A 26,961-nucleotide genomic window follows, 5' to 3' on the forward strand; every position below is an offset into this window, starting at 1 on the left:
CCTGATCATATATTTCTTGTAAAGCTGCATATAGAACAATGGTCCGATTTAATGCATTGCATTTAGAAGAAAAAATCATTGGTTTTTTGTACTCTTGCAGCATTTTTCTTTCAAGTTACGAAAGTTCTGACTAATGTTAAAAACTTAAGAAAGGAAAATGTATTTTGATGGTTCAAAATCAAGAGTTACTTAAACATGAATAGGGTTGCTGTATGCTCTAAGCGGTATTGTTCTTTAGGATATAAAATAAAAACAAAAACTGAACCCTTTTAGGTTGTTTACAAACAATAATTTTGTATCGTCTTATCTTATTTCATGTTATTCCTTATTTTTTTACATGGACTTTTAACGCTTTCACAGAAATAATGATCCAGCTATGACATTGGACTTATTTTGTAAAGAATATTGTGAATCAAGAATAGAGGATGCAGCAAAGTTTTTGGAGGAAAACGACATGCCACATGCTTATTTGCGCTTAGCGGAAGTATTAAAAAAAGACCACAAGTCAGAAAAGCACAAGGATATGAAGAGAAAGGCATTACATATTGTGATAACCTCCCTTGGAACATCTGTCAACCCAGGTATACGTATTTTCTATATTCAAATGACACTACAATGGTGATTGTAATAAAATTGTTATTTCTTTTTTATCATTATTTCAATGTTTTTCTTTCTTTAGAAATTCCAAATGAACTTGTCAAAATACCCAGTAAACTTTATGAACAGATCATCAATGGTTTGGCAGCCAATGGGAAATGGAGACAAATGTATTTCACAGTCAAAGAACACCGGCATTTCTATGGAGACTTGTCTCTTCCAAACTTTGCCAAATCTATGTCCCTAGCCAAGGTCATCCGACACTCGTCCTTCCAGGACTCAGAACAACTCTTGGTTGACGTAGTAGACTGTATGCTGAATGGTGGAGCTGTGTTAGATAAAGGCATGCCTTGTTGTCGCCCTCTTAATAAGGGTCCTGTATAATAATGATTAATACTGACGTCAATATCTGCAAAAATGGGATAAATCTGCCACTTTCCTAAAACAGTATATAACAGAATTATTCTTGAATTTGCTAGTTTTCTGTCTGGCATCAAATGTTTTACACAGCAAATCATTAAAATAAAGTCTTCCTCAGAAGTACTATGTTATAAGGTTAGCATTAAAAATTCAATTTGTAATTTATCAGGTACTGTAATTCAATCTTTAGACAACTGAAGACTAGGGTCTTTAAAGAGTATTATGTAAGAAAATGTGGAAGAAATATTCATTTCATTTTTTTTTAAATTCGGAATTTCAAACTTTTAAAGTTGCTTTTTTCCAACTGTTAAGTTGGAATTTCCCAATTTAATCTTTTTGTTATCGAAAATTCTAAATTTAAAGATGGAATTTTCACGTTTAAAAATGCAAATTCCGACTTCAAAGTTTGAAATTCCAAAATTTAAAATTGGATATTTTAATTTAAAAATTGGAAAAACCAACTTTAAAGTTTGGAATTTCAACTTTAAAGTGGATATTCCAACCTTTTAGTTGGATATTCCAACTTTTTAGTTGAAAATTCCAATATTTCAGTTGGAAATTCCATTTTTAAAGTTGGAATAATCACGTCAGAAATTCAGAGATTAATCTTGGAAATTTCAACTTAAAAGCTGGTATTTTAAAGAAAAAAAGAACAATGTGCCACTAGTACGCTTTCGATCAAGCACCCTGCTTTAGATTTTATTCTAAGTTGTTGAAACAAGGACTTCTGAAACAATACCGAGGCCCAAAATGGGTTAACATAAAACTATGCGAAAAAAAAACCTTCATTTTAACAAGATATATGCAACTAAAGACTGTAAACGTATTATATTTAACGTGTGCGGTATTTGGCGGAAATTAGTTTTTGAACAAGTTGGCGTGGATTTGAATTAGCATATTCCTGAATGTGACTATTCTTATACATATATGCATGGCGTTTAGCGATGTACTTAATTTAGCGGAAGCCGCATTCCGCCAAAAGCGCTAAATAAAATACACATCCAAATGTAATACGTTTACACTAGTTTAGTTGAAATCATAAAGCTGTTTAAGTAAAACTATTTGACCTTGTTGTTAAATTGAGCTACGAGGTCTAGAGTATCATATTTGAAAAAAAATCAATAATGAGCACTTCGTCTTAAGAATTATCCGTTATTAACAAGTTTCCATGTGAGTGATTAATATTTATGTTTTGTTTTAGAGACATTCTGTTATGATAGAGAATTTTGAAACCATCTGTTTACTTTGACTCTATGTACAATATTTAAAGTTTGTTTAACTAGATTAATTCTTTAACAATGCGTTTTTAATTACTGGAATACCAACCCATGATTTCTCTTTTCAATTTAATGAATTAATATATATACGAGCTCGTATTTTGCCCCTTTATCTTCTTGTTTCACTTATAACTTTAAGTTCCACTTGCTTAAACAAAATTATTTTTATCTAATATGCTTTACGGTGCGACCGTTGGGGCGAGCACAGCATGTGATCAAACAATGAATTAAAATAAATCAACAAGAAATTATATTGACGCAAGCGTCAAATGGGCCGCAAAAAATATAATTGTTGTATGAATCATTGGTTGTTTACAGAAAAACACACCACAAAGAAGAAATTAAGAAATGGTTGTACTAATTTTTATGGTAAATTTTAATATACTTTCAACAACTTGTTTTGAAGTTTAACATTTTACTTTTATCATAAAGCATCGATTTCGTTCCTGTAAGCATTTCTAACGGATACTGTATGATCATGCATTGAAAAAGTATAAAGTAATGGAGAACACAATGATTTATACATTACTCCAATACAAAGTTCAACTCATCATTTGACATTTCTTTTGGAGATTATGTATTTCAAATCATTTTGGTTTTTCTTTTTTTGTTGCATTGTATTGAATGAAAACTTAAGGCATTAGCTTAATATATGATTTCAAGGGACCTCATAATAAAATAAAAATGGATTAGTTCAAATTTTCCAGTCAATTCAAATTTTCATTTCTGTCATATTCTTGCGTAAATAATTTATATAATGTCATTTCATGATATTTCCTTCCACATTTTACATGGAAATATAATAAATACACACGCAAAGTCATTTTATTTGACACGGCACATAGAAATTCAAATATATCATTTATATAAAATTTAATGACATCCAGGTCTTTAGTATTTCAGGACTTAAGTATGTCCCGCATACCGTTTGGAAAAGAATGAAGAACTCCGAAATTTTCCGAATAGATTATAGTCTCGATAAAAACGCGCCAAATACGACAATCTACTAAGTATGACCTACTTTTTATTTACGAGTAAAACAAAAAATATTTGATATTTCTAAAAGGCATAACACATATTTCTACATGCACGTTTACTTTTAATTCATTAAAGTAAGCATAGTATTAATTCTATAAAAAAAAAGAACTATCCCGCAGAAACGCAGTAACAATATTTAAATGTGTATCAAATAAGGGACCGCCTTAAATTAAAATAACAACGTAAAATTTGAATCCATAAAATAAAACATACCTATTTTTCAGTAAATGTTCATTATTCATAGTTTATAAGATATGTTATAATTTATTTACTTATAAGTAAAACAGTAGATCAATCTCAGATACAATGTTGTTGGATAATAAATATTTTAATATATAAATATTCATTGCACTGTATCTCCTCTTTTAAAGTGATTGTAACGGCAGTTCATCCCCCTTTTTTGCAGTAGACATTTTTTGCTTAAACCTACATATAAAACTTGACTCATCATAGAGCTCCCCCCCCCCATGTTATAAAAATAATATTTCATTTTTTTTTCAATTTACACATAGAAAATCGACTTATCATGGATTTGCCCCTCCACTTTAAAAAGAAATTAATGGGTTTTTTTTTTTTTTATTTACGCTTAGAAATATTTGCTTATCATATTAATTAAAAGAACATGGTGCCCCCCCCCCCCCCCCCGCGCGTAATAAATCGTGAAAATAAAGAAACCATTGAACTGCTAAAGAATGAAGGATTAGAATTTTCATGATTTTTTGTCTTTTTTGGATTAAGCTGCCATCCACCCACCCACCCTCTCTTTAAAAAGGCGATGCTGCGTGTACGATCTAGGAAATTACCAAAATTTTAGTGAATAAAATAAATGTGAGCATTCATCCAAATGAATGCAATTTACAACTGTTTCCTGTATCCGAAGAAATGTTCTTTTTTCTTCAGCTGTTCTTTAGCTTAGCCTTTGCAAGATTTTGAGAGGATTTTGGTCATTTCAGCAGTTAACAATAACTTCAATTAGAGTAATTTCCCCTTATCAGTGCTTATTGTGACGTCAAAGCTGACGTTGGTTAAGTGTCGCCTGACTCTTTAAAACTCCCCTGAGAAATAAAAGTACGCAAAGTATACTTTATTATTTACTTTAAAAAGCATGATGTTCTTAAAATTACAATCTTATATGCTTCTCAAAAGTTTCACTTTGATTCTCGCGAGAACGTGAGTTTGGAAACCATTGGTACTATGAATTGTGGGTCAAAATTTACTGACGCTGAAAAAAATCTATCGGATCAATGTGTAAACCTTTGTGACGTCACTCGATTATTTTTGATTGAGAGTGTACTGAGGTGAACTTTAGAGGTAGCACTGACTGTATGTCGTATACATCGTTATTGTTTTTATATTGTCTTGCTGATTCTCGTGAGAGTGTGAAGTGATAAAAATTGCCATGATTACAGAGAACTAATTGGACGATTAAAACAATGCATTACTGGTCAGATTTACTGACGCCAAAAAATCCGTTGAATGAATGTGCAACTAGTCCGAATTTTCTATTCACACACGCCTTGCAGGTAGAGCTCGCTTCGCTCCGGCGCTGTGCGCCGGCAAGCTACGCACGCTATAAACCATAATAATATATAATCTGGGTTTTTTTTAAAGAAAACATAAATCATATTACTTTATTATTATGCGAAAACTGTAATCAGAAATCTGAATTTTTAAATCGGTAAGGTCTTCATCACTTTTTAAATGTTTTTCAGATGGAAAGTTGGCAATTCTTGCTGCTGTACAAGAGTGTCAATTCAAAGTATTAGAAGTTTTGTTGAAGTCGGGCGCAAACCCGGTCCATCTCACCATTAATTACGGGGATACACCGATACATGCTGCATTGTCTATAGCCCTGGAAAGAGACAAAGGTCAGAATAGAATTTAAATATAAGTGTAAAACTACTCATATTTTCTATTTTAATTCCATATTCTGTCTATGGGGATTATCGGATTCACAAAATATGCGTAAATGGACATGTTTTTTATTTGCATCAGGCATTTTAGTAAGAAATAATACCTGAAATTATTTCTGCTTACTCTATACTGCGGTGAGAAAGTTTGAGGGGGAAATAGATAAACTCAATAATAACCAGATATACTATATTGCCTTCCATTCTATCAGATAAAATGCTCAAGATTAAATAATGATAGTTATTGTCATTTGAACTGAGAACGTTATGTGTGAACTGCCTTCTTTGGTACCTAATGACAATTAATGCTTTACCATACGATATTTCTTTTAGGAAATTTTTCGATTTTGAACTACTTCTTCGATTTGTATGAGAAAGATCCAGAGAAGTATCCCATACTAGACCCAGCACAGATCAATTCAGATGGAGACGGTCTATTCCACTTGGTAGCCAAAGCCAAATATACTGTCACCACTCAGAAGGCAACAGAACTTCTATGTGACAAGAATGTGAGTGCCTCAGTGTTCAACAAAGAGGGAAAACTTCCTAAGGACTACCTCAACTCTAAGAATAACAGACGTTTACAGGTATGCATACTAATTTTGGCATAGCGGTTTACTTAGCTTTAAAGTGGAATTTAAGAGGAAAGCATGCATTTGAACATATCACATCACTTAATGATATGTACATTTAAATATTTACATTCCAAATATTTCTTGCATGTAAAGTATGTGAAAAGACACTGCATTTATAAGACCGTAGCACACACAGGGTTCTCAAAGGTTAGAATGACTAGTTTTATTATTACGTCACAAACGTTGAACGCTGTAAAATACAACGTCACAAGCGAGAATCAAAATTCACGCTTGTGGCTGTTACAGTGGCTCTTCCATTAATTTGAACTTACCCTTAGGATAAAACAGAAAATTTAACGTATAAATCACAATTGCAGACAAGGCAAGAAGTTAAAAAAAATGTAAATATAAGCATTAAATCATTATTTTTTGAAAGATAGAGTCTCATAACTGCAGCGGTTTGTGCATACAAATTTTCATAACGCGCTAGCGCGTATTACTCAATTTGTATGCACACATCGCTGCAGTTATGAGACTCTATCTTTCAAAAAATAATGATTCAATACTTAAATAGATATAAAATATCAGAAATGATGAAAATTAAATCTGCTTAAACCTATTAAAAAGCAACTTTAACCAATTATTGCATGTTATTGGTTTTGAATTTGAATTTGTGTCCTTCTTATATCACAATTCATTATTGGATATACATGTAACCATTGAAAAGAACATGCTAATAATTAATTACCATTTTCTTTGACCCAGTTCTTCAAAATGAAAATGACAGCATTTGTGAAAACTTCAAAGCCTAAACGAAAACTAAAAGCCAGAGCTTTTTGTTTCGAAGGCCCAAAAATTCAGACAGAACACCATGCAGAAGATAAGCAAGATATTTCATTGTATGAAAGAAAAGAAAAAAATCATCCCAGACCTGAAAAAAGCAGATACGCAACAGATCAACAGACAGTCCCCATAAACAAAAAAGTTATTAAAAGACACATTGAAGAATTGATTTACAATTTGCCGGATATTCCTTATACCTTCTTTAATCCAAAAGTGGTTGTGAAGGATGAGATTCCAAACTTCCGACAAAAGAAATTGGCAACAGAAGAAAAGGACTTATCAAAGGTTACTATTGATTCTCAGGAGACTCAATTGTTAAAGGTAGTGATGTGACAGATGTTGTAAAAATAAATTGGAATGATAACTTTGCTTTTTGGAATAATTTGCTTATGCAGCGCACCTCTGATCACCAGTTTGTTTCTTTAACCTTTTTAGTAATCTATTTCAAACTGTTCAATTATTTCACAAAACTTAAACACACTTGGTACAAAGCATGGTCATTGAAATATGTTGAAAGAAATAATTTGATATTCAATTAAAATCACAAATACATTCACAACAAAACATGCCTGAAGCAAACTGTCATTGATAACACTCCTAAGCTCAAGTGAGCTTTTCTGGTCTTTTTTTCTCTTTCTCCGGCGTCCGTCTGTCTGTTCGTAATTTTTTTTACATTTTCAACTTCTTCTCAAAGAAGCTGTAACTTGTGTTGAAGCATCCTCACGTAGCGTAGATTCAAAATTGTTCAAATCATGATACTCAGGGTAGGGTGGGCCACAATGGGGGCTCGAATTTCTATATAGAAAGATATAAAGTAAATCTTTAAAAATCTGTTTTTTCTGAAACTGATCAGGCAGAAAAGCTGAAACTTGTTTGGAAGCATCCTCAAGTAGTAAAGATTCAAGTCTCTTTAAAGTATGGTGCTCGGGGTAGGGAGGGGCCACAATGAGGGGAGTTCAATTCTACAAAGGAAAACATTTAAAGTATTCACAAAAACTTAATTTTTATTTTTTATGTTTTTTGTTTATATGCAAGCATTTTGATATATTCTTGATTCTTTAAAACTGTTTGATTTCTGGCCCAGGACAATTCTTTGTTTATAATCCATATATAAACAGTTGTTTAAGTCTGATTATCTTCTCGAAAACTACAATGATCAATATGTGTAAGAATTTGCCGAGGAATTTTTTTGGGGTGCAGGATCTATTGTACGATATTTTTAAGATATTTTGTATGTGAATCCATTAAGCTGATTTTATTTTCTTAGATTTTTAACTGTAGTATATCACCAGAAACCCACGGTTAGTCTCGTATACGCTTATTGACCGTGAGCCAACTCATTAAACTTTTTCTCGAGCTCATGGATTCTGATTGGCTCCTTTAAACTTTAATATAGAAAATCTTACAAATCCTGTTAATGCTTACTCATTAATTTATCAACAATGGCATGATTTCATTACATGATTGGAATTCTAAGCCACCAAGAACTAAAGAGTTTTTGAAATATCTGGTAAATTGATAATGCTAATTATTCAATAGAACGAATAGAACTGACCCAAGGTCTGTAAGCGAATTATAGTCTGGCCATGGGTTTCCGGCGATGACTGTAGTAAAGCATTAGAAACCTTTGCCAATCTACTTATGTTACATTTTATTGTTGTAAATGTGATAAATGTGACCAGTTGGCCTCTTGGTATAGTATGCAGCTCCAATGGTAGTTATTGATAATGTTTTGTTAACAGACACCTGCTAGAGCGAACAAAATGGATGTGCATAAGGTGGAGGAGCAAGAGGGACAAGCGGAAGAGAAGAATAAAGGGAAAGAAGATTTAAAGGTTAGCTTATTGACTCAGGTATTGCCATGTAATCCAGATGACGTCACAACTAACAGATAAACATGTTTTGGAAATATTAACAGGCAAACGAAACAATACAAGTATTTTTTAAGGGTAAACCAAAACCTATAACAATTATCAGGTCATCCAAACAATGCAGGATTTAGAGGTGAACCAAACACATACAAACAGTACTTTGATCTACGGGTAAACCGAAAGTACATTGATTTACAGGTACATAGAACTATACAGGATTTACAGATATAGTAAATAACGAAGGATTTACAGGTTAATTAAATAATGCGTGAATTTACAGGCATATCAAACAATTACAAGGTGTACAGTAAATTGAAGAACTCAATGATATTCAGGTACATTTAAGCATTAAATGCTTATTTTTTGGATGTCGTCGGTCTTATAGCACACCAAGGCGGTGCAGACAAATTGAATACCGCGCATTATATTTATGTTCATATTGATGTTACTTTGTATGAAGTATTATTTTTGTATTTGTATCATCGCTTTAAAGCCGCCATACACTGCAGAATCATCATTGTTAAGAGGGATGAGCCATCTTGTACATTTGAGGATAAGAATGTAAACAATTCTTGAACTAGCTTGTTTCTGCTCAAAACTGGCCAAAAATGTTGCCAAAAGATATAAAAATAATAAATACGAAGTACTATATGTCATTTTGTTTGAAAAGTATCCAGAACAGCTGTCGCACTGCACAGCTACATACTTATTTTAAAGATTTGAAAAACTGCAAAAAAGTATGAAGGGGGTACATTGGTGTCCTCTCTACAACCATTTGTTGAGAAAAATGTCTAAGCTTGCTTATTTAAGTTGTAACTTTGCCTCAAAGTAAGGTATCCTATTCTTAAAAGGGCCTTAAAAACCACAAAATATATTTGTCTGTGTCTATTGCGGTACATTGTAGATATATTTTCATGAATGAAAAAAATGACAATAACAAACCGTCAACCATCTCAACCATCTGACCGGTCACACCCGCCGTGTGCTCTTTGTCGTTATCGGGAAAAAACGAAAAATCCGTAGACAAAAAGGTGATTAAATATGGTCTAACAATTAGTGTGAAAAACGTCAGTCAGCATGCGACCCAGTTGAAGATTGTATTTGCTGACAAGGTCGTTGTATCGACCATAGAACTTACGAAAAGAGACTGTTGGTAGTCCTGTTTTGTCAACTTGTTTGTCAATAGCTTGCCTCTCCTTAGAATCTGTTCATACGAAGAGCATACCCTTGCGTATCGAGACAAAAACACCAAATGCAGGTGATGAAGGAAAGTTGACTATAGAAAAATAGAAGTCATCGCGTTTATAATAAAGTTTTGTTGTTAGGTTACCATCAATGTCCATTTCCAGTGAAATATCCAAATATGAAACATATGACGAAGACTCTGTGGTATCTTTTATTTCAAGTTCACGGGGGTATATTGAGTCGACGTAAGTATGGAAGTAACAATTGTTAATTGATAATACGTCAACGATATACCTGAATGTTGAGTTGAATGCGAGTGATTTCTTTTTTTCACGTACAGGTTTTTTAATAAATTTTGCTTCATAACAATATAAAAAAAGACCTGCTAACAATGGGGCACAATTGGGACCCATGGAAATTCCAACAGATTGTTGGGAGACTTGATTTCCAAACACTACATTGATGTTTTCTATGAGAAACTCAAATATTTTTTATTGTTATACTTTCATGTTAAATACTGAAATCTGATTGGTTAAGACGCAGTTCATAATTCTTTCTATTACCCTCAGCGTTAGCAACGCACTTAGCAACGGGTAACATTAAAAATTGTTACATGCGCGAAAATTATGCGCGTACGGTTCGCTGTAGAATTCACGTTATTCCTATATAAAAGCAGTAAAATTTTCTTAAAAATTAAGACATTCAGTATAACAAAATAAATAGTGCCTGTTTGGGAGGATAACAGTTGAAATTGACACCCCTCGAAAACCATTGTCAACCTCCGCTTCGCGTCGGTTGACAATGGTTTTCGAGGGGTGTCAATTTCAACTGTTACCCTCCCAAACAGGCACTATTTATATAATGTCAACTTCAAAGTACTTGTGTGTGCAATCAGAATGGTTTTTTAACAAAATAATTCTTTAGATTTCCAATGACAAGGTAAGCATTTTTACGACTTTTGTTTTTATTGAAGAAACAACTGTCAATGATATCAAAAAGTCTAGATTTTAATTTGTCATGGGTAGTGGTTGTATAAAGCGTTGAAAAATCGTACGTTTTTATGTTATTGATTTTGGTAAGATTTTGTGACCTCAAAATTTCTAATATTTGTTCAGAGTTTTTTAGTATCCACATCTGATTCACACCACTTCTGGATTACATGTAGCTGACGAAATAAACAGCGATATCATGGAGATTGTGTCATAATATTATGTTGATGATATAATAGAATGTTGCAATTAACAACACTTGTAGATATTTTCAATCTATATATACAGCTGCTTGAGATATATAAACAAAACTGTTAAAAAGGAGAAAATTGTAACAAAATGAATTTGTAACCGACGAAAGAGATCTCTGAATAATTGTTTCGTGATATCATGACTTAATAGAATGTTGCAATTAGCAACACTTGTAGAAATCTTTAATTTATATGTACAGCTACTTGATATATCTCGACTAAACTGTTAAAAATGGAGATTTTAGTAACGAAATGACCTAGTAGCTGACAAGATTAAGAGAGACATCGCAGTAATTGTGTCGTAGTATTATTTAGATGACCTAATAGAATGTTGCAGTTAACAGCTCTTGTTGTAGGTATTTTCAATCTATATATACATCAACTTGAGTTAAATGGACAGATCAGTCTAAAATTTGAATATTTGAAACAAAATGCACTAGTAGCTGACGAGATAAAGAAAGATATCTGAGTATTTGTGTCGTAATATCATGTTGAAGACCTTATAGAATGTTGCAGAACAAAACTTGAAAATATCTTTAATCTATATGTACAGCTACTTGAGATATATTGGGAAAAACTGTCTGGAAAAGGATATATTTGTAACATAATGCAGTAAAAGCTGACGAAATTAAGAGAGCTATCTTGTATCGTTTTATCATGTGGATTACCTAACAGAATCTTTAAATTAACAACACTTGTAGATATTCTCAATCTATGCACACAGGTACTTGAGGTACATATATATATACAAAACTGTTAAAAAATAAAGATATTCGAAACGATATGCACTATTAGCTTATGAGATTGAGTAGGACATCTGAATATTTCTGTTGTAAAAATATATTTATGTTCTTATTCGTTCCACTCAACCGAACATAAATTATTTACAATAATAACAAAACACATGATTAGTGAAGGAAGCGCTTATTTTGCTGCATTTATTTACACGTACAAATACATATAAAGATTCTTCAAACTTCTTTCTGAAATAAAACATTTTACATAGTGCACAGTCCTTGATTTTTAAATGTCACTTAATAAGTGGGTGGGTGGGTGGGGATTGTGCAAATGCGGCAAAGAAAAGCCTTCGAATGAGTGAAAATCGTGCTTAACTTGAATACCTGTTCTACAGGTTATATGCTATAAATAGTAGCCAATGGCTACTGTTTTAAATATATAAAACCAAAACATATAACATGTGTTCTAGTACCTATGATAAATTAATTTATGTTCTTATTCGTTCCACTCAACCGAACATAAATTATTTACAATAATAACAAAACACATGATTAGTGAAGGAAGCGCTTATTTTGCTGCATTTTCGACAATAAAGAAAGAACACAATAATGTGAAAAGTGGCAAAAACAATGTTATCTTATTAAATACCTAATTTTTTCGAAACCGATAACTTTTCTAATAAATTTTCCTGAACATAGCCATCTTTGGCTTTCTCGGATTTCCATCTACCATGTTTCTTAAACAGTCTATCAGTAATGCCGTTGCTAGCAGCAGCTGTAGCACCCCCCGATCTAAGACTATGCAAACCAAAATTACCGGATTCTAAACCTAAAGACTTTAGTGCGTCGAGCAATATTTCTCTTGCTCGAGTATACGATAATGGTTTATTACCATTTCTAAGTTTGTAAGACTTGGATTTCTTACAGTAAAGTATGGACCTGAAAATAAATTCCTCAGAAAAAGGCATAATATTTGCTTTCCGTAAATATCTCTCTAACATAGCTACAGGACATGTATCATTTGGAGTTCTTGAAATAACCACAGTGCTTCCTTCTTTGTATACATCGGTCTTGCTTCTTTCTATAAACAACGAAACATGAGAATCAAAAATACATATGTTAGATCTTTTCAAATTTATCAGTTCGGAAAAACGCAAAAATCCAGCATATGCTATTAAACACATGCAGCACAATCGTATATCTTGTAAGGAATCCGATTCTTTTCCAAATTTTTTCACTAATTTTGATAACACTTCCGGTGAAATCGGCTCTTTTTTCTTTACGGTATGGCTGACTGATCTTATAGCTCCTTCTTTCACTGAATTGACAAGAGTGGAATCGCATGGATTTTTAAAGTCTCCTAGAGAATGAGCCCAACTTATAGAATATACCGCTTCTTGAATTTTAGCTACAGAATGGAATTTAGTCGACAAGTGAATAATGTATATAGCGACGTTTGTCTCTGAAGCTGGTAAAGGGCTAATATGGGGTATAAAGGAAGAACACCACTTGCAAAAAGCGTTAAAAGCATATTTGTATTTTTTACATGTGTTTTTCGCTTTTGATTTTAAACAATACTCTGGGATTGCGTTTTTCAGAGCTGATATGCGCTGATCCTCGTTATCATTTCTGGAGAGGACTTCCTTCCATCTCCCCACAGAAAAAATGTCTGAAAAACGTAAACAAAAAACACCAATCAATATGACAGAATAACGATGCAGATTTTATGAAAATATCAAGCCATGTATTTATCACATTCATGATAACGTTGTTTTATACCTTTTTAAAACATATAAATAAGTATCATATACACTTAATATCATGCATTAGCTATATACCAAAGTCATATCCACTCGTTACACCACGCTGTGTACCAGGACTTACTCATACCCACTGGCTACACCATGCTATGTACCAGGACTTACTCAACTCCACTGGCTACACCATGCTATATGCCAGGACTTGCTCATTTCCACTGGCTACACCATGCTATGTACCAGGACTTGCTCATTCAACTGGCTACACCATGCTATGTACCAGGACTTGCTCAACTCCACTGGCTACACCATGCTATGTACCAGGACTTACTCAACTCCACTGGCTACACCATGTTATGTACCAGGACTTACTCAACTCCACTGGCTACACCATACTATGTACCAGGACTTGCTCATTTCAACTGGCTACACCATGCTATGTACCAGGACTTAACTCCAAACATTTTTATTTACTATATAAAGTATCATTCACCCCGATCAATTAATCGTCAAAATGTATGTATCAAGACTTGAATGTAAAACAAAGTAAAAAGATATTATATGTTCAAAAACATCAACTTTTTTATTTCAGCAACAATACATCAACATTTACCAGCATCTAATCTTACGGCCAACACGGGAGTACAAAAATTGTTAGATCCAAATATAGAGTTTTTGTTCAATCCTTGTTGAAAAATATTTTGGGGGTTTTTAAATTCGATTACTTCTTGTACGTAACCACGATAGCTTAGATTTTTCCCAAAAATAAAAGTCCAAAAAGGTGAAGAACTCCACTTTGGAACAATAAGAGTACCCTTGGCCTTACAGCTCACAAGATATTTGATAGTCTTAATTATCAGAATAACAGGTAGCACAAGCCAGTTATTTTCATCACTCCAATTCTGACAAAAACAATCGACATTTTCTGAACCTGGATTCCAAAACAAGGAATTAAATCTTTCCAACTTTTTATTATAGGAATTTGCAAGGCGATCTATTGTATGTGGACCCCACAATTCATCCATGAATCGGAAAAATTCCTTTGTCACACCCCAATCTTCATAGTCTATGATATTGCTTATATAATCAGCTTTGATATTTTCTTGTCTTGGAATCCATTGAATATCAATATTAATACCTTTCTGAATACAAGCAGAGAAAATATTCATGGCTAACTCTTGTAATTCCAATTTCATACTCCCACATTGCACTATTTTTACACATGCTTGATTATCTGTGAACCACTTAATAGTCTTTGATGCAAATCTGTCTTGAAAACATTTCACAGTTTGTTCAATGGCTCTTAATTCACGCCACGTAGAACTTTTCTTAGCCTCATGCTCTTTCCACATTAAATGAAAAACCTCTTGATTTACATCAATAGTATAAGACCCTGCTGCTACATTACTTGCATCAGAATAAACAACAATATCTTTCTCAAAAACACTACATAGTTTCTTTTTGTTAGATACAAAAATATTCAAAAGCCAAAAGTTCAACTCTTTCAATACGTGTTCCATTTTTTCTGAATTGAGAACACTATCCCAAGACGACCTTGACACTATTTTCATATAACAATAGCGTGTCATAATTCTACAAACATTCCCGAAGACGGGAGAGAGCGAAATAATTTTACCTGTCACCTTAGCAAGTTGTCTCGCCGTAACTTTAGGCATTAATTTTAACAAACACTCTAATGAAGACTTTAAGTCATCAATACGCCTTTCTGGAATACACAATGTAAAGTCGATCGAATTCCAAACTAAACCCAACCATTCTAACTGCTGAACTGGTTGAAAAACAGACTTTTCGATATTAACCAGAAAACCAGCCTTGTCCAACGTATCTTGAATAAATTTTGAAACATTCTCACACTGATTTTTTGTATTTGACAACACTAAACCATCATCTAAGTACAAAACAATGTCTATACAGTTTTCTCTAAAGTATTTAACAATAGGGCGCAAGCATTTAGTAAATACATACGGCGCTGTACTAAGTCCAAATGGTAAAACCGTAAAACAGTAAAACTTGTCCTTCCATGAAAAACCTAAATAAGTCTGGGACTTAGTAGAAATATCAATGTGATGGTAACCTGAACGTAAATCGAACTTGATACAAAAACAATCTTGTCTGAAGTATTCTAAAGCTATTTTCCAGTCTTCAAATTTAATGCGTTCTTTTTTAATGTAAGTATTCAGAGTGCTCAAATCCAAAATTAAACGTTTTTTATTTTTGTTTTCGGCCACGCTTAAAGGACTGACAAAGAACGGCTGGAAGGGAACTTCTACAATACATTCAGACAAAAATAACTGTTGAATAGCATCAGATACAAAGGAATCATTTCGTAATGCAGACTTGTTGTTATTCATGCACATAGAAGGTGGATTGGCAGTAAACGGAATATCATAACCCGATTTTATTATTTTCAAAATTGAGTCATAAGTATTCATACTCTCCCAAAATGATATATGTCTAAATAAGCTTTTCTTTATACCCTTTGTGTACATAAATGATTTTTCGTTATCAATTACATCAAAATAATCAATGTGCTGAAGAATTTCAGAATCACTTTCACAATTGATATCAAAATACTTATCTTCCACTAGAACTTCACTTCTGTTGCTCTGTTGTCTGGAAGTTGTTTCCAGCGGGACACTTGTTCTTCCAATGGCCATACTTAAAGCATCCGAAGCAAACGTCGGTTGGCTGTGGGGTTCTCTGTCTCCCACGAAAATACGCCTGCTTGGGGTAGGCGAGAAAAGGCTGAGAAGCGCTAACAAGAGCAGGAGTTTGAGCGGCCAATTGAGCGGCGGATCCAGCAGCGGCGGACACATAGCCTCTGTTCGGGACACTTTGATATGGGCGCGGCCTGTATTTAAGACGGAACTGCTTGACACTCCTGAGGGCGCGGTTTTCCGCACTACGGATCTTCTTTTCATCCTCTGAATCATCTGCAATATCACTGGCCTTGTATTCATTCACCGTTTTCCAGCCTGCTGGTGACGAGTCGGCGATTCTGATATGCTTATTACGGGTATCGATGTCGTGAATTATCTCGCTGATTAACAACAATGATTTGTGATCACCTTTCGATTTCACAATTTTCTCCAATTTAAGGACCTTCTCTTTAAGCCCTTCATTAAACTCGAACTGGATCTTGTTACCCTCCGATTTCAGCTTATTCCCGATATTTTCTTTCACCTTCTTCTGCAAATACTCGGAATTCTGAGACTGCTCCGTTTGTAGTTTTTCTGTTAACTCTTCAAACTGGTTTTTTATAACAGTAGTAAATAAATTTACTACGTCGGTCAGGTCAGGCGCAGATTCACTCTGTTCATTCTCTTTCTCAATCACTATATCATCGGCATTAACTGGTCGAGACATATTACATGTACGTGCAAATGCGGCAAAGAAAAGCCTTCGAATGAGTGAAAATCGTGCTTAACTTGAATACCTGTTCTACAGGTTATATGCTATAAATAGTAGCCAATGGCTACTGTTTTAAATATATAAAACCAAAACATATAACATGTGTTCTAGTACCTATGATAAATTAATGTATAAAATGTTGCAATTAGCAACACTATTAGATATCTTCAAGCGCGCTAGGTTCCGTTAGTCATCGAAAGCAAGATTTGTTTGTCTTGCCTAGATGGCCGAGTGGGGAGCGCGGTGGCCGCTCACTGCTAGGAGAATGGGTTCCAGAGGTCGTGAGTTCAAGTCTCGGTCGGGGCGGAAGGTAGAGCTCCAACAAAAGTGAATTTCTCTGTGCTTTATATATATATATATATATATATATATATATATATATATATATATAAATATAAAGTATTTATATATAAAATATAATATATTTTAATATTTATAATTATATATTATATAAATATAAATATTATAAGTTATTATATAAAACTCGGTAAAACACTCTCATTATAAAATAATTTCTATTATTAAAATAGTGTTTTTAAAAAACCTGTTAAATTTAATTTTTTTATTGAACCAAATGTGTTAATTAAGTGCATTGCATTGTACAAAATGTTGGGAAAAGGCTAATTTATGATATCATATTTCTCAATGAAAGGCATTTGGATAATTTTTAAATACTATGAAAACATTACATTTATATCTGTAACAAAAATGAATAAACATGTATGTAGAGTAAGTTTGTAGTGTTCATTTTAGGGGTCTATTTTAGGCCCTTTTCCTATACATGGATATTATATTTACAGGTAAAAAAAACTAGATGTTTTCATTAAACAGCAATACCCGCATCGAGTGTTTGCTCCTAAATAACGCTATCTTGTAGCAGTGTTAGTAAAAAAAAAAAAAGGTCACATGCTATTTCTGGTAGTTTTTAAAAAATATGATTTTCATAAAGGATGAGATACATGTTATCGGCCTTTTATGTACAATCTGGAGTTGGACAGTTTGCATGTCAATTTTAAATTAATCAATAATCTTCACATTTGATGTCATAGAAAGCATGCTCTATATAATTATAACAAACTCGAATTCTAGTTTTACGCAGTTCTTATGCTATATGGGTTTCATGTGTTTTTCGATGTGCAGAATAGGATTAATTAACATGCATAAATCATTCTTTTGTGGCGATCAGCGAAAGGGAATCATATTTTGTTCTAATTAGATTATTATTATGATGTTGAATAATACAAGTAAGCATACTACATGTAGTAGCACAATATTTGGGCAAACTGGTATATGTAGGTATTTCTTTCTCTTAATCAGTGAGCACCCTTTGCCAATGCTGTATCATCATCTTGAAGGACGTTCGATCCTCTATCAAAAGTTTTTAAGGTTTTTTTCTAAAGTATTTTTAAAAAATCTACACACATAGCATAACCAAAATTCAAATCAAAATTTTGGGGTCTATATACTTCATTCGGCGCTACGTTGTTTTTGATATGACCTTTCTGCACTGAAAATGCAGATTGCACATAAATCGTCCTTTCCTCTATATTTTTTTATTGGAATGAACCATGACAACAAATACAAAATACCATTTAAAATAAATAAAATCATCATCAATAAAAAATGTTACAATTTCTTCCTCTAATTGATATTTTGACCTATTTGCACTGATAAAACGCTATTTTTATCCATTAATGATTAAACATGTAATGAAATTGTTTTAAAGTCTTAAATAAGTCTGAAATAAGCAAGTTTTAGGCAAAAATTGGGATTCATTTTTCTTTGAAATTTAAGTTAGATTTGCCTATATGTGTCGATGGAAATACTGAAAAATTGTAAAAATATGTTTTTCATAAGAAAATGAAGATATTCTAATGCACGAAATATTTGGAAATTTTGTTTGCATTGAAAATAAGGAAGCTAAAGTGACGGTACTCTAAAACAACTGAGTTATGAAAAATGTTCATTTTCTTCTTTAAAACCTTCCGCCACAAAGTATAGTCCCCTACTATACTCTATATATATGGGTTTTTTTCCTTTACTATTAGTCAATATAGTTTAATTAGCATTATAAAATATGAATTTATGAGTAATAACAATGTATGATGCAAAATTTCAAGAATAGAGGTGACCCAAAACGGCTACCCCAAAACAGAGGAACGAACCTCTTTAAATATTTTGATAAGCTTTCCTTGGTACAGTTTCTGTCATTTTAATTGCAAAAGTTATTTTTCATTTTTCAGACTTTCACTAATGAGTTGACTCTATATTGTGGCATTTTGTAATAAAATATCCTATATTGCACGTAAAAACATATTTCAATGGATGGTTTGTCTATTTTTGTTGAAAATGTAGGAGGTGTTCGAGGAAGCAGGGTTTTTTGTGAAAAAAAATGTCCTTTTTACCAATTATTTGACAAACCCCCCCCCCCCCCCCCCCCGGCCCACCACCACTACCAGAGAATATTTGAAACCTTTTGAAAAAATAACATCATGACACACCAAATGAAACTCCAAGAGTTTAGTTTGCTGGTTATAGGATGTAAGAGCAGATTGAGAAAGTGAAAAGTGACAGACGAACGGACGGACGGAACAGGGTAAACTTTGTTTAGAAAGTACGGGTGTAAAAATTTAGTATACAGGTAAGGTTTAAAAGCCAACAAATCAAAGATTTTCTAGTGAACTAAATGTTTCAAAGGTCTAAATGTGAATCATATTATATTAGAATTAACGGGAACTAAAAAAAAATTAGATAACTTGAGTGTTAATAATGATAGCATTATACCTGGGCTTATTGGGAACCAAATAAAGGAAAATAACAAGATTTGTTTAATCATAAATTTTATGTTATTTAGATTGATCTACAAGTCTTTGACAATTTGGATTGGGAAGTAGAGTGTACAGCTGATGTCTGGAAAAAACTACGGGACAAAAAAATTCTCCCCGCGCTGAAACAGAGAATAATTAGAAAGATCCAGCTCCTTGCTAAAGGGGAATGGACTACGCACCTGTGTAAGGAACTGAAAAATGCCCCACCTACCCTCAAACTGTACGAAGTCAAGCTCAGTGACGCCAGCAGAATTATCTGGGAATTGGCGATAGCATTTTCACCAAGACTGAGTGAGGATGCAGAGAAGAGGCTGCAGTATGCTGAAGATGAAGCAGACCAGCCGGTCCGCGGAGGGAGGATTTACTCGGAGGTTATTAGAGTCTGGGATATTGTGTTCGACCATGACAAAATATTTAAGTCTGTACAGCGCATCATCAAATCCCATTCCAGAGGAGAGGAATGTATAATTCAAAAAAAGTTAAAGGGAGTCAAACAGGATCAATTCAAGGCAGGGAATGTTAAGAGATTCCCAATGGTCTTTGCTGAGAGTGATTTTGATTTGGATGTTAATGCCCTGAAGGAATATCAAGAAAGCTTGCAGAGATACTACCCTCCAGCCAGTTCAAATGAGACAGAATACCACATTCTGAAATTCTACAATTTCGACTCTAACTTAGTGAGCCATGTTTTGCAAAATCTTGAAGTGAAAGTGGATTTCCCATTCAGGGTCACTGATTCGGAACATGCCATTATCAACCTTAAGTCCAAGGCTCCTATTTTGTTGCTGGGTCGCAGTGGAACAGGGAAGACCACCTGTTGTCTGTACAGACTTTGGAGTCAGTTTGTGTCTTACTGGACTGGGGCAGTAGCTGCTGATTCCAAACTGCTGCCAAGATGCCAGATCTTTCAACAGGATGATGATGTTGTTGATGGTAGGTTAAAAACTGGTACTATGGAGTGAAAAGTTTCAATATTGTGAATGTTTTGGAATAAAAAAATGCAATAGCCAGAGATTATTGAAAAAGTAGGAAATTTTGAATTTTGAAAATACATGAAGTTTAAATTTTCTTTGTATGCATTGTAGAAGAAAATGAAGATTCTGAAGAAGACACATCAGAAGAAGAAGCAGCTCCTGCAGAAGCAGCTGAAAATGAGGAAGAGGAAGAAGAGGGCCAGTTGTATGATCATCTCCACCAGGTCTTTATTACAAAGAACGTTGTGCTGTGCAGTGAGGTCCAGAAGAACTTTAAGGAGTTGAGCCACACCTGTGAAGTAACCAAGAAGTATGTGTCCCAGGAGGAACAGCCCCTACCTAACAGGATTCAAGACCTAGGGGACAACCAGTTCCCCATCTTTATCACCTCCAAGAAACTGCTCCTGATGCTAGATGCCTCACTGAAGGGGTCTTGCTTCTTTGAGAGGAATGAAGATGGAAGTTTAAAGGTCGGAACTGCAGACATGTTTGTTTCTCCAATGTATTGATTGGTTTTGTCTTAAATGTTATGTATGAAATCAACTACATTTACCTTAGTTTATTTATAAATCTAAGAGTAGTGGATAAAGATTAACAGTACTGTGAAAAGTTGAGAAATATTAGAAATTGATCTGCTTTGCTCCATGAAATGTAATACATCTCTGCTGTAATAATTTCACCCTTTCAAAAAAAAAAAGCTAAAAAGATGAAAAGTCTTTTGGTTGGAAAGACCCTTCATGTATCTGTTCAGTGTTGCCTCAACAGAACAAATTTTTTTTATGTGGGTTTCAGCTCGCACTGGAAAGTATGGGTTTTTATCGATGTGTGAAACTTTTTTTCTGATCCACACATATAACAGGTTGAAGTCCAGGGATGGGCTGAGTCAGATGGAGCTTTCAGCTTCCTTCCTATGCTAGAGGAAGGATCAGATGATGAAGATGAGGAGGATGAAGATGACCAGTACCAGGACGCTGATGACAGCGAAGATGACGACAACGACCAGGGTACACAGAATCGACCGCGTAAAAAAGTGGATCCGCGGAGGGAGGTGACCTATGAAGTGTTCGCGGAGGAAGTTTGGCCCCGGATCAGCAAGAAGTGGTCCACACGATACCACCCCTCTCTGATCTGGATGGAGATAATGTCTTTCATCAGAGGCTCCTTTGAGGCTCTGTCAAAGCCTTCAGGGTACCTGTCCAAAGAAGAGTACTTGGATTTGGGGAGAAAGCGGGCCCCTAATTTCTCTGGGGAAAGGGAGCACATCTATGATATTTTCAAGAAATATGACCATTTCAAGAGACAGAAATTCTTGTTTGATGAGACAGATTTAGTTCAAAATGTGTTCAACAGGTTAGTTCTTTGGCCACACATTGATAGATTTCTTTTCTTGGCTATTATATGTTAAAAATCAAAGAGGTTTACATTACTTTGCAAATCATAATCCTTCTATATCATCTATCAAGTTTCCTTTGCATGTACTTTTAAAAACGTTTAGCCACATATTCTATAGTAATCATCAATAGAACTGTATGTATTGACTAGAACCAGCAACCACACAGACAGTAGTAATCATCATTAAAATGTATAATAAGGAATTTCAAATAAAAATAGATTATATTCTCTGTAGGCTGAAGAAAGAGAAAGAGATGAAGTGGATTATCCATCAGATTTATGTGGACGAGACTCAGGACTTTACCCAAGCTGAACTGTGTCTCCTTCTGAGGGTGTGTCACTCCCCTAACGAGATGTTCCTGACTGGAGACACCGCCCAGAGCATCATGAGGGGTATAGCCTTCAGGTTCAATGACCTCCGATCCCTCTTCTTCTACGCCAAAAAGTCCATTCATGCCATTGGGAAGTCTTCGGGTGTAAAAGTGCCAAAGAAGGTATTTTTAGATATCTTTACTCCCTTGTGTAGGCTGAATATTTTTGATTAAATCTTTTCTAACCAGTTTTGATAAGTCTGATTTGATGAAAATTAAATTAACTGAAATTGTATTACATTTACAAATGCCTCATAAGTTATATTTTTTTTCAAATTCAATTTATTTTTGAAAACTTTTAATAGCAATTGCAGGCATATCCTATCCTTATTCTGTGATGAGTGTTGGAACATGATGGTCAATGTGTCAGTAGAGTTCATTATTGCATTTTATGGTGTCCTTGAATTACATGTACTAATTCCTGATTATGATTTGGGATGTTGTGTTTTAGGTCCATCAGTTAACCCACAATTACCGGTCTCACGCCGGAATTCTGTCTCTGGCCTCCAGTATCCTGGATCTGATGGTCGAGTTCTTCCCAGAATCTTTCGACAGACTGAAGAAGGACCAAGGGCTGTTCCAGGGACCTCCCCCTGTCCTTCTAGAATCCTGCAGCTTTAGGCATGTCTCCACCAAGAATATTCTTGAGATATGCAACATGTCCAAAATTGAATTTAAATGTTGATTTTTTTTTCTAAACCTTGTTTTACAGTGATTTAGCTGTGCTTCTACGTGGAAACAAAAGAAAAACTTCCCACATTGAGTTTGGCGCCCATCAAGCCATCTTAGTTGTAAATGGGGCTGCTCGGGACAACATTCCGGAGGAACTCAACCTTGGATTGATCCTAACCATCTACGAGGCTAAGGGGCTGGAGTTTGATGACATCCTACTTTACAACTTTTTCAAAGATTCTCAGGTACAACCTCAGGGCTCGACATTAACGCTTGTCCGGTACCAGTCCACTTGTCCGACTGGTAATGTATATAAAGAAGTCTCCAACATTTTAAAAAGAAAAGAAAGTTTTGTGATAAGTTTATCCGTAGTCTCGTTATAAGTTTATCGATTAGTTATTTTGAATTTTGATCCCAACATCAAATTGCAATGCAATTGAGTTACTCTTGATCGGGATTGAAGTTCACTAACTACAATCAACTTTCAATATTGAACTGTAAAGGTGTGGATCTTAGTTCTTACAAAGTACCAAAACACACATGTTACGAAAAGAAAGGAAGAAAAGGTAGCAAAGATAAAGGATTATGAGAAAAAATGTAATTTATTTTAGGTTTCATTCATCATTAATAGACTATGATGACTTTCCATGTTTAGTTTAAAAAACAGCTGAGAAATCAATATAACAGTTACATGTATTTGTAAAACCTGATCATATGCTAAATTTAAAATGTCTTGTAATTTGCCATGACAAATCTGACAAATCATGTTTAATGTTATATGGAACCAATACATTTAGGAAAGACACCAAGTTTCCATTTAAAAAGTCAGGTTATTAATTAAAGCAAGAATAGTCAATAAATTACTTTATTTTAGTAATTCAGAACTGTAGTTTTCAAGTTGACAATATTTGATCTTTAATGTTGAAAATTTTTTGGACAAGTGAAGTTGAAGTTCGGACAAGTTGATATCTTGGTCACTTGTCCGAATGGACAAGTAGGGAAAAAGTTAATGTAGAGCCCTGAACCTTAATGAATTTTTGTTCATACCCTTTCATTTATTTAATATCTGCATTATGATGAGTAAGTTTTTGACAAATTTTATTATGCATTTTTCTACAATTACATGTGGTTTGTGATAATGTTTTTACAGGGGTATTGAAAGTGTACTAAACATTACAATTGTAGGCTACTAAAGAATGGAGGGTAGTGACAGATTTCCTTGAAAAGTTGGCAGCAACAAACGAGCAGAGCAGTATACACAGCTCAGAGAGTTTGGTGTCAATTAATGCAGGTACACAGTGAAAAAAAGCATTTCTCAAATTTTGCTTCCTTAACTCGGTCTCTTCCAAAGGTAAAACATTTCAGTGCTATTTACAAGTTTGTCCCTCATTCCAGATGTCCTCAAACTTGGTGATCGTCCTCGACCTTTAGCCTTTGACCCCAACCAACATAAGGTTTTGAACTCAGAGTTGAAGCACCTGTACACCACAGTCACAAGGGCCCGTGTTAATGTGTGGATATTTGATGAGGATAGGGACAAAAGAGCACCTATGTTTGAGTATTTCAAGGCTCGCAAATTGACAAGGAATATTACTAGTGCTGAAGTAGAAAATGGTATGTAACAAAAACTCAATTTTTGCATTTAAGGAGGCCGATTTGGGGTTTTTTTTTGGATAAACTACAATAGCAAAACTCTTTATATTTTAACCATATGTAATTTAAACCAACTCTAGTTTATTTGTCAAGTTTCAAGAAAATCAATCGTCTGGTTCTTTTTAGGGACCATCTCAGAGTAGAGGTACATTTAGTATAGGAATATATAGGAAACTGTCATTTTCTGCACATCAATGCAGATTTAAAAAATACTACAATAGCTTTTTTTCTCAAATTGTTATATGTGATTTATAAGTAAAATCATTTTCTACCTTATATGTAAAAAATACTAAATTCGTCTGGTTTTTAGTTGGGGCCATCTCAAAATATTTAAATGCACCAAATTTGGCTATATATTTGGATCATTATGAATGAAGATTGGTAAAATGGATTCATTCAAAAAATAAGGAAAATGTCCTTAAGGATAGCATCATTCTGTATATAAAATTTCAACGGCATACAATTTTTACTTTTTCTTTTATGTTATTTCTTATAACGTACTCCTTTAAAGCATTATGTTTATCATAACGTCATAAAAGCGCAATGTCAACGCTCCTCTACCCCACAACGGAAAAATCATTTTAAAAATAAAAAAATTCTTAAAAAATGTGAATATTTTTATCTCTATTTTATTTATTGTGATCAATTTTATAAATGATATCAAAAAAATCTCATATAAGAAGTATAAATCAACTGTATCATACTAGAATGCCCCAAAACATGCACAATGAAAACTAAAGTCGGCCTCCTTAAGAGTTATTTTTGGTTTTCTTCTTTGTTAAGTTTTTTTAAATCATTAGAATTAGAAGAGTGGCTGTGATAGTCTTTTTTCTGTTAAGTAGTTAAAACAACATATGTGATTGTCCGGTACCGGTGATTGTGTTGATGGTGCTGTCTTTATTTTAGACTCTGCTGGAGGTATGTTTGCAGAGGAGTCTTCCACAGAGCAATGGCTGCAGAGAGGGGGAGAGTTCATGAAGCACTCCTTGTATGAGGTAGCAGCCAAGTGTTTTAATCGCGGCAAGAACTACCACATGGAAAAAATCGCCAAGGCACATCAGTCAGCCTTTTTAGCCTCAAGGTTTGTCCTCATCCTCACAAGATAACAACTGAAATTCATTAGAATCTAAAGGAGAATAATAACGAAGAGAAGAATGATTGTGAAGAAAAGAGAGAAAGAATGAAAAAATACTAGTATGTTAGTTCAAAATCCCTTGGTCTTTTAGTCTTATTAAATCTAAGGTTTTTGTGGCAAGATCTCTTCATCTTTGTAGCTCAAACTTCTTTTTTTTTAACTTGAATTTCATGTGTACATGTTATACACCCATACATTTGTTTATCAGTTTGTACATTCGTTTGTTCCTCTGTCTGATGGTATTTTGATCTTGTACATGGTCAAGGATATCAAATTTAATGCAATGATGCATTAGGGGAAGGGAAAGGGGGGGGGGGGCTATAATGACTTAACATAGGTCAAGGTTACTCCTGCAAGCAAAAACCTCATTTAATACCCTATATTTCTCATATACCTTGAAGCAGTGCCAAGTTAAAACTGAGCCTCTAGCGAACTACAGTAAGGTCACAAGGTCACGGTGATCATGTTTAAAGATAGGCTCTACAAAATCTCTTTCATCTCTTAATTGATTCTTTAGAATGAAAGAGACCCCTGCAAAAATGAAAGAAGGATTTTTACTGGCAGCAGAACAGTTCTTGGAATGTGAGCAGCCAAACAAAGCAGTCATCTGTCTACAGAACTCCAGAGAGAGAGAGCTTGTAGCTCATTTATATGAGAAAATGAATCAGGTAGTGAACACTAGACTTAATTTGTACCTCCTGCAAAATGCTCCATGAAGCTTGTGGGATTTTTCAGGTTGAAATTTTTTTTCACAGTTGGAAAAAGCAGGAGAGACTTATCGTAAACTTAAGCGTCCAATTGAGGGAAGCAAGTGCTATGAACAGCTTGGGAAATTCAATCTGGCTGTGGAGACTTTGGTAGAGAACGAACACTATGAAATGGCCATTGATACACTGAAGCGATACAAAAGTCTTAGAAAGGTTAGTGACATTTAAATTTATAAACATTCTTTAGTTTCTACAGAAGTATTATTAAAGATGTTTGACAAATAATGTTAATTGTTTGTAATATGTTATTGATTTAGTATTTGCTATGCATTTTATGTATTGTCAAG

The 26,961-nt window shown here is 34.0% G+C and overlaps 3 protein-coding genes across 3 annotated transcripts in view; 1 reads left to right on the top strand and 2 right to left on the bottom strand.

The window, feature by feature from the left end:
* Positions 1-26,961, top strand: part of LOC105319997 (TPR and ankyrin repeat-containing protein 1) — an 82,601-nt gene that overhangs the window by 48,436 nt on the left and 7,204 nt on the right. Inside the window, exons 10-26 of the mRNA XM_034449044.2 lie at positions 361-581; positions 680-940; positions 5,045-5,200; positions 5,576-5,829; positions 6,583-6,981; positions 8,403-8,495; positions 19,737-20,643; positions 20,796-21,154; positions 21,544-22,034; positions 22,312-22,570; positions 22,899-23,068; positions 23,160-23,364; positions 24,305-24,410; positions 24,515-24,733; positions 25,679-25,853; positions 26,425-26,575; positions 26,663-26,827. Coding sequence (XP_034304935.1) covers positions 361-581; positions 680-940; positions 5,045-5,200; positions 5,576-5,829; positions 6,583-6,981; positions 8,403-8,495; positions 19,737-20,643; positions 20,796-21,154; positions 21,544-22,034; positions 22,312-22,570; positions 22,899-23,068; positions 23,160-23,364; positions 24,305-24,410; positions 24,515-24,733; positions 25,679-25,853; positions 26,425-26,575; positions 26,663-26,827 — 4,591 coding nt within the window. The remainder of the gene's footprint in view (positions 1-360; positions 582-679; positions 941-5,044; positions 5,201-5,575; positions 5,830-6,582; positions 6,982-8,402; positions 8,496-19,736; positions 20,644-20,795; positions 21,155-21,543; positions 22,035-22,311; positions 22,571-22,898; positions 23,069-23,159; positions 23,365-24,304; positions 24,411-24,514; positions 24,734-25,678; positions 25,854-26,424; positions 26,576-26,662; positions 26,828-26,961) is intronic.
* LOC136275897 (uncharacterized) lies at positions 11,799-13,404 on the bottom strand. Its single transcript, XM_066086142.1, has one exon. It carries the CDS (start codon positions 12,875-12,877, stop codon positions 12,335-12,337), a length of 543 nt encoding a protein of 180 aa, XP_065942214.1. The 5' UTR covers positions 12,878-13,404; the 3' UTR covers positions 11,799-12,334.
* On the bottom strand, positions 13,240-17,010 carry LOC117681792 (uncharacterized). The gene is made up of 2 exons (XM_066086141.1): positions 16,050-17,010; positions 13,240-13,371 (listed from the first exon to the last, which is right to left on the bottom strand). The coding sequence occupies exon 1, from the start codon at positions 16,835-16,837 to the stop codon at positions 16,064-16,066; it is 774 nt and encodes a 257-aa protein (XP_065942213.1). The 5' UTR covers positions 16,838-17,010; the 3' UTR covers positions 13,240-13,371; positions 16,050-16,063.

This window comes from Magallana gigas, chromosome 5, assembly GCF_963853765.1.
Source record: "Magallana gigas chromosome 5, xbMagGiga1.1, whole genome shotgun sequence".
In the NCBI taxonomy this organism is placed as follows: domain Eukaryota; kingdom Metazoa; phylum Mollusca; class Bivalvia; order Ostreida; family Ostreidae; genus Magallana; species Magallana gigas.